Source organism: Channa argus, chromosome 23 (genome assembly GCF_033026475.1).
Source record: "Channa argus isolate prfri chromosome 23, Channa argus male v1.0, whole genome shotgun sequence".
Lineage (NCBI taxonomy): Eukaryota > Metazoa > Chordata > Actinopteri > Anabantiformes > Channidae > Channa > Channa argus.
Genome location: NC_090219.1, coordinates 1,836,554 through 1,844,526, shown reverse-complemented (window position 1 = coordinate 1,844,526; position 7,973 = coordinate 1,836,554). Strand labels below are relative to the sequence as shown.

General features: G+C 37.5%; 1 protein-coding gene across 1 annotated transcript; it reads left to right on the top strand.

Moving 5' to 3' along the window:
• The first annotated feature begins 3,771 nt into the window (after nt 1–3,771).
• Nucleotides 3,772–7,458, top strand: urp2 (urotensin II-related peptide). The gene is made up of 5 exons (XM_067493105.1): nt 3,772–4,290; nt 4,656–4,961; nt 5,322–5,356; nt 5,986–6,145; nt 6,268–7,458. The coding sequence occupies exons 1-5, from the start codon at nt 4,194–4,196 to the stop codon at nt 6,297–6,299; spliced, it is 630 nt and encodes a 209-aa protein (XP_067349206.1). The 5' UTR covers nt 3,772–4,193; the 3' UTR covers nt 6,300–7,458.
• Nucleotides 7,459–7,973: the final 515 nt, after the last annotated feature.

The following is a 7,973-nucleotide window of genomic DNA, read 5'->3' as shown; positions in this document are numbered from 1 at the left end:
ACACCTACACACACACAGCCAGGTCGTGCCCTTCTCGTGTTTCCTTTGACACATGGTAATAGATTCCGCTGTAGCTCTACGCCTTGGCTAAGTGGCCTCACCTTTCACTGAAAACAAATCACTCTCTCACTCTCCTGCTCACTCACTCACTCATTCTCTCTTTTGCTCTCTCTCTCTCTCTCTCACACACACAAAGACACACACACACACATCTTTTCCACAACCAGCACTCGCTTTCTACACACTCTCTTCCATCTCTTCCAACCTCTCTCTTTCTTCCCTTCATGCTCGTCCCTGACCTTCCTCCTTTCTCTCTTTCTCTCTCTCTCTCTTTCTCTTTCTTTCATCTCTCTCCCATGGGTGCTCTCCTCTTCCTCGCTATCACTCAGCCAACCATACTTTGATCTCCATTCTATCACGCCTTTACAATCTCCTCCTCTTTTTCTCACTTTCTTTTTCTTTTTTCTGTTAAAAAGAGTCAGATATTTTGTGCCTATTTATAATGTAAAGTATGTATAAAGTATTTATAAAGTATTTACTTTATTGTATTTGTGAAGCCTATTATATGTGTATATTACAGTGTACATTATTGTATATTATTACAATATTATCAACATCATCATAGTAATACCATTATTATGGGTCCATTACATACAAATGGATTACTGTCTTTTTGACGGGCATATATATGTTCTAGATGTTATTATTATGTATTAAATAATATATTAAATACATTAAAATTTAAAAATAATGCCATAATTAGAATTTAATAAAATAATACAATGTGTAGTTTGGATTTCATTGTTTTTATTTTGATCTCTTTGTACAATAAATTGTGGGTTGTTCTATCAAGGAGAGCATTGCACAATCATGTTATTGTTATTTTCAGAAAGGTCACAAATTTTTTTCTACAATTCTATAGATTAAAGGCTGTTCCAATCGTGCTAATCCGCTCTGTCTGTAAGAATCATACAGTTTACTGTGTATTACAGCTCTTACATCTGAAATAATAACACGCAATTTTTCATTCTTTAAAAATCTGGACTGTTGCATCAAGTAAAAAAAAGAACTGTATTTATCTATATCTATATTGATCTAATACTAATTCTTGTTAAATATTTGATAAGTATTTGTGGCAGTGTAATAAATACATTGGAGTCTAAATTACAATGTTAATATGCTCACCTTACTTATAATTCCATTTTATTTTTGTTGATTTTAACTTTACTATATTTAAACCATTTAACAAAACTGCACAACGCTCTACTATCTTATATATTTTTTAATATTTCAGACATGGCCAATACCGCGGTAATGTTTATTTAATATGTATAGTGGAGAGTGGATTCAGTCTATGGTGCTGTCATGGTTTTCAGCCCTGAGTTAGTACCTGCAGGCTTTCACTTGGGTCGCAGGTAAAAATTGTCTTAGGTAAGGAGTAAACGTAATTATACCAATAATAGTAATGGTAATATTACTTTCATAATAAAATGAGAATCATTTCAGAGAACTAACAAAAGTTAAGTAATAAAATTATGATGAATGCAAATTCACATTTTGAGAACAAATAATACAATACCAAATAAACCAAAGTAAAACAAAACATTTATCGGTAAATTATAGTAAAACAATTCAAGAACATTCACAGGGTGCCAGGCAGAAAGCTCTAAAGAGCTGTTAAATAAATGATAAATATCTGACCTCACTTTATTTAATGTCTTACAGTTCTTTCTTTACTATATATACATTAGACCAAAATGTATTAGAACAATTATTTTACAATCAATATTATTATTATTAATAATGATAATAATAATAATAGTTAAATATTATTGTTGATTAAGAGACAAGCTCATTAAGATATTTTTGTATGAATGCTAAATAATATGTCACCTCTAGAATAAAAATATATTAATGGTAAATGTAGTTTTTATTCAACATTTATTTCATACATATACATTTTTATTTCGAAGCCAATTGCACAATACTGGACATTTAGATTTATTTCTAAGAGGCACTGGGAAAGAAACAAGCTTTTTGTTGGAATACAGACATTTTTGTCAGCAGCCAAGGGTATTTCAGAAATAATTCATTGATAAATGTGCAGTTTGACTTGGATCCACCTGTGATTTGCAGCAGTTTGCTTCATGCTGCATCTTGCTAAAAATAGAGGAAGACTGCTCTCTAGTGGTGACTCAATGTGAATAGTCAGGAATGAAAACAGATTGTTACAGTACAGTGTGGGATGAGCTTGGTACTCATTGTTTGCAGGATATGGATGTAAACCATAGTGCAGAAATTTGTTCAGAAATTTAGGTGAAACCTTTTATGTATCCATTGTAAATGTGATAAACCAGATGTGAGCAGGAGGCCAAAGTCCTTCATGTAACAGAATGTGTTAGAAGAAGAATCCCAGTGGGAGTGCCCTTGCTGACCCTGTCCATCCTATCACAAAACACACCAGGTGTTGGTATTGGTTAAAATGAACACACACAGAGTGGAGCATAATTGATGATATGATAACAACCTGGTGTGGTAGAGCAGGGACCTACAAAAAAAAATGACCATAGAAAAATTGAGAAATGTTGTTTTTATAGCTACTATTTGGGTAAAATTAACTTTTATGGTTTTAATTTACATAGGACTACAGGAGAAATCCTGTTTTAAGCAAAGGCTGCTGACGAGAAAGTTGAAGATGGGTGTTTTTGAGAAAAGCAAAGGACAATAAAAGGAAAAATAGATGAAGAAAAGTGTCAAACATGCAGCCAAGGAGACAGACAGACTGGAGGTTTTTGGAATGAATGGAAGAGAAATGAGCTTGAAGAAAGAAGAAAATGCTTCATTATTTACCTCAAACCCCTCCGTTGCTCCCTCTGCTCTGTCACATGTGGACACACGTACACACACATATACACACAATCAGTGTATTAGCGTCAGCTCTGTTGACAGACAGAGAAGGAATGAATGAATGGAGGTTCTTCAGCTGAATTCTCTTCGCCCAGCAACTGACACACAAACACAAGCTCACAAACACACACACACAAATGCTTACACACACTTTGTATCATTTGCACTATTTGCAGTGTTCAGTATTTTTGCCGTGTCGAGCTCGACTTCACAATAGTTTCCAAATTCTTTTTTTTTTATCCTCCGCCCATTATGTATGTTGGATGGTGTGGTTATTGGCGTTTCATCCTCACTCTGTCGACTTCCTGTCTGTGGGATCAGCTGACACAATCAAAAATAAAAGAAAAGGCACCTATCTATCTCAGATGCGACTTCTCGGCCTTTCTGTGCCCTTTGATGTGCATCCCAAACTTCTCTTTCAACAATTGTGTGTGTGTGTGTACATGAGTTTGCCATTTCATTTTCTGTCTTTGAATGTTATCTTTGTGTGCTTTGTGTCTGTGTGTGTGTCTATATACCGTTGTGTGTGAGAGTGTGTGCAGCCAGTGTGGCTCCAGTTCCTCATGCGTCAGAGGGCCTTTCTCTTTCTGTGGCCCCTGAGCAAACATATTAAGAACTACCTTATCACTGCTTATACAGCCAGGGCCATACACACAAGCCTAAATACACACCACGTTTACGAAAAGATAGCTTTTACTTCAGATACACAAAGGTTGCCGCCAAACTGCCCAAATGTCACCAATCCATAGAGGAGTTAGAGGAGGGGGACTATAGAGACTTTTAGTTCAGTCATTGGTTGATTGTGAGCCACTAGTCACACGTTCAGGGGTAATCTCTGGTTTATAAAGCCAAGATTGGTAGGGTGCATAAGGAGGAACGCATCCGACACACTCTTGACAAGCCTTCTTTAAGAGGCGCATCCAAGGGAAATTAACAGAGAGACTTTGCTTTGTTTTAAAGGTAGAAAGAAAGAGATTTAACAGTAAGGTTGTTAGACGTAGACGAATACCAATGTCTGGTTGAAAAACATAAGACGTCTCAATACTGAAGAGGATTATTTTTGTACCACAGGCTTCCAAACTAAAACAAGCTGCTTGATTTGAGACAAGTCGACTTTCAAATCATCTCAGCTAATGATTTTGACATATGCAGGATTTTACAAGATTGAAGATCTGGATAGAACATATCTGAGATTGATAACCTGTGCACCAGAATTCAACAAGAATCCTCACTCACTGAGTTCAAATTGTCAATAGAAAGGGACTCTTTTTGTAGTTAAAGCCACAATGATTATCACAGTGCACAGATTTTCAATGATGAGAGTTACTACGATGATGCTGTTACTTCTTGGAATGGGAGTAGAGGCAGCACCCACTGAGAGAGGTAAGCAAAGTGATGAGATGTGGATGTATGAGACGTAAGATTAGAGTTGCTACTACTATTGCTACTGAAGCAGCAACTGTGGCACAGTTAAAGTTGTAGTTGCAGTTTTAAAACACAATCTTTTATTTTTCGTCTTTAAAATTATAGGATTGCTGTTATTTATTTGTTCGATGTGGCCTGTGACATTCCCTTTGACACACTCAGCTGCAATAACTCAGATGCCATTGTGCACACACATAAACACTTATTTAACCTCACGCTATTTTAGTGGGATTTCATCATTTTGCTGTTTGCTTGAAGAGTTGCTGCGGGACCTTCAGCTGTGACATAAGAGTTTGTGTGTTTTTCCTTTGTGAAACCTCCAGATCCTCATCCTAACGTTGCCCATGCATCAGCTGGACCAGAGAAATCCTCAGCACTCAGTCCAAGCCAGTATCTAAAACAATGGCTTCCTGGTAGCAAAGCAGCAGGAGTGGATGGGACAATAAAAACAACTGACAAAACCACCATAAGGACTAATACTCCTGGCATCAGAGCCAGATTAAGAATCAGCCCTGGGACAGCTGGTCCCGATAAACGAGCCCAGATGCTGAAGATAATTTCAGCCCTGGAGGAGCTGCACAGAACATTTAACAGCACGCTAAGTTCACAGATCACCATCATGGCAAGAGGTACTAATTGGCTTAACATGTGTGTGAAGTGAAATAGTTTGTGGATGTTGGTGTGGGTAAAAGACTTGTTGTGGGTAAAAGACTGTGCTTCAGTAGAAATCAGTCCACTGTCCACTAGAGGTCACAGTGTTTAGATCAATGTATATGTACAGTAGCCATATGCACCTTAGCTAAATTACAACATAGACAAAATGTCACATAGTCATTCAAAAATCAGCTGAAAGCATGCACCAGGTTAGAAAAAATCATTTATCATTGAAATATGATAAATCTGTAACCTTTAGGATTATAGTGTCTCATATCAGGACTGACTCACTGTTCATAAACTTTGACTAAAGCCTGTTTTGACTTTGATTACAGCAAACGGAAGAAATTCAGGAAGAAAAAATAAAGTGGTGAGTTCATGTAAAATGTTTCATGTTCAAGTTTGTTAGTCCTACACTTGTGTAAATTAACTCACCTCAAGTTTGCATTGTTTATATTAACCGCAAACGTATGTTTAACATTAAGAAATGCTCTGCTTGTACAGCACATTTATTCAGAACACTTTGCTCCACATTTGCCCATTCAAATATATACATTCACATGTGCATGTGTGAATGACAGCTGCCATGCAAACCTGCTAACCTGACCCACCAGGAGCAACTTTAGGTACAGTGTACTGCCCAAGGACAGTTCAACATATAACCAGGAGGGACAGGGAATTGAGCCACTGACCTTGCGGACAGTTTTGAGCTACAGGCACCCCCATTAAACAGATAGATACGAAATGTTTTATTTGTTAAGTTTTTGACCTCATATCAACTTCGAAAAAAATTACCCTGGGAGCCTTCACCACTATGTGGTGTAAGCGTGGCCAGCAAATACTGCCTTCCAGTAAAGATATCTGCTCCACCAAAACATTATGCAGTTATGTCCCAAAAAAAATGTCCCAAAATAAGACATATGTATTCAAGTAAATACAACAATATTGGTTTCAGTAATCAGCTCCTCATCATTCTTTCTTTTGCTGCTTTGGTGGAAGCTTCCTGCTGCTGAAAGAGGTGTTAAGCCCACCACTCCACCGCTGGTTGCAGTCAACAGCACTGCATCCAGAGTGAGTGCTGATGTCCTTGTCCCCAGTTTGACAGGTCGAAACTTCCGGAAGTCTTTCTCACCACAGACCAAAAAGACCAACAAAAGAGGTAAAAGTCCTTAGTTTACTGTTACATAAAATTCCTGCAGTCCAGCAGCAGTGTCAACATAAAAACATATACAGTATTATGTGTACTCACATTTGGCAGTTTTTCTTCTTTTTCTTCCACAGTGTGTTTCTGGAAATACTGCTCCCAGAACTGATCATCTCCAAGCCAGTCTTTTCAAATTTCCCTCCATACATTTGTGTCTTTTCCTCCTCACCCACCTATCATCATCTCCTTTCGATCCATCTAATCAAGGCCCTAATACTTATTTTTCCTTCACCCAAACATGAAATGTTTCTAAATTGGTGTTCTATTTTTAAAAGTTCTATACAGGCACAGGCTTTATTTCCATGGCTAATATTCCCGAAGCTTAGGACTGGTTCTGTATCCTTTTGTCTGGATCGACTTTTAAATGTCTATTTGTTTTTTTTGTCCTTCAAGCTCAGCTTTTTGTCCCAGTTATCATGTCTGACAATACGTATCGCAGTGATACGTTTACATCTCCTACTAACATCTACTGTTTTCCAGTGGTAATGTTAGATAATGTTCTATCAAAAATGTTTTTTTTTTTAAATCTAGACAAATATTGAGGCACATTTTAAGGTGTCAACCAAATTTCCTTTTCACTACCCACTGTCTTCATAGTTGGGAATCTTTCAGAAAGTTGAGAAAAGTTTCAGAATTTCTACAATTATAAGACTTACACTTGGAAGACAGCAATGAAATACTATCCTTTTAATTACCTCCCATGCTGAGGAAAATGGCTGCTGCATATGACTTAAGACACTTAAGGCAGTCTCTTGCATCTGTTCACGCCACTATTTGGGAAATTTGGGGAAAGTTGGTCTCTCGCCATGTAAACATTCCAGTGTTGTATGTAAGTGACATGTATCTGCAGTCATGTGCCATTTCAGTCACAGTCAAATCTTCCATAACAGTCTATCATCCCTCAATTGGTCCCTCCTGTCTCCCTTCCTCTCCTCTGTCTCTTCCCTGACCTTTCACTGCTAGGAGACTCTTTCTATGGCATCAGGATGTTCAGTGCCTCTCTCCACACCGGCGCCAGCCTTGACTCGGACCTTTCACCTCAAACGTTCACTCATTAATTAACTAGACTCACTATTCAAAGAAAACGATGTGTGCTTATGACCAGCACATGAACAAGCACCTGTTAACTTTCTTTTCCTCACCCTTTAAGACACACACACATCGTTTTGTGTGTGTGTGTGTTTGTGTGTGTGTGTGAGCAAACTTTTAAATAAAGTTCATCTCTAGCATGTTGAATACTTAATGCAACAATAAAAATTTAAATGTTATTTTTCTACACTTTAGTTGTTCATTATGTTGACAAACATATACTCTGAGGTCACCTGTAAAAATCATGGCCAGTGCCTTGCGATGAGTTTGTTGTGAATTGGCGCTATATAATTAAAGTTGAATTGAATTGAATTGAATTCACCTCAACATGAAAAGGTAAAAGGATTACAATGTGAGTCTAATTTGTAAAATTTTCATACAGTTCAGGACTACTGCTAGTCATTAATATGAAGTGAGTTGCTCTATTCAAACACAGCTGTAGTTTTAAACTCCATCAGCCCTGCTCCAGGATGTACTGACTTAACTGGAGAAGGACCCTAAGGTAATTTACTTTTTTCTCAAACTGTAAAAATATTGTTTTAAACTACAACCTTTAAGAACAGGACGACATTTCTCCTCTGGGTGTTTCCTTGGTAACTGCGCTGTTTGTGTTTGCTGACTCCATGTGTAAACTCTGGTTCATTTCATTCAGAGGGTTTCCATAGACGCCACTATCACTTTCGCCCTGGTGACG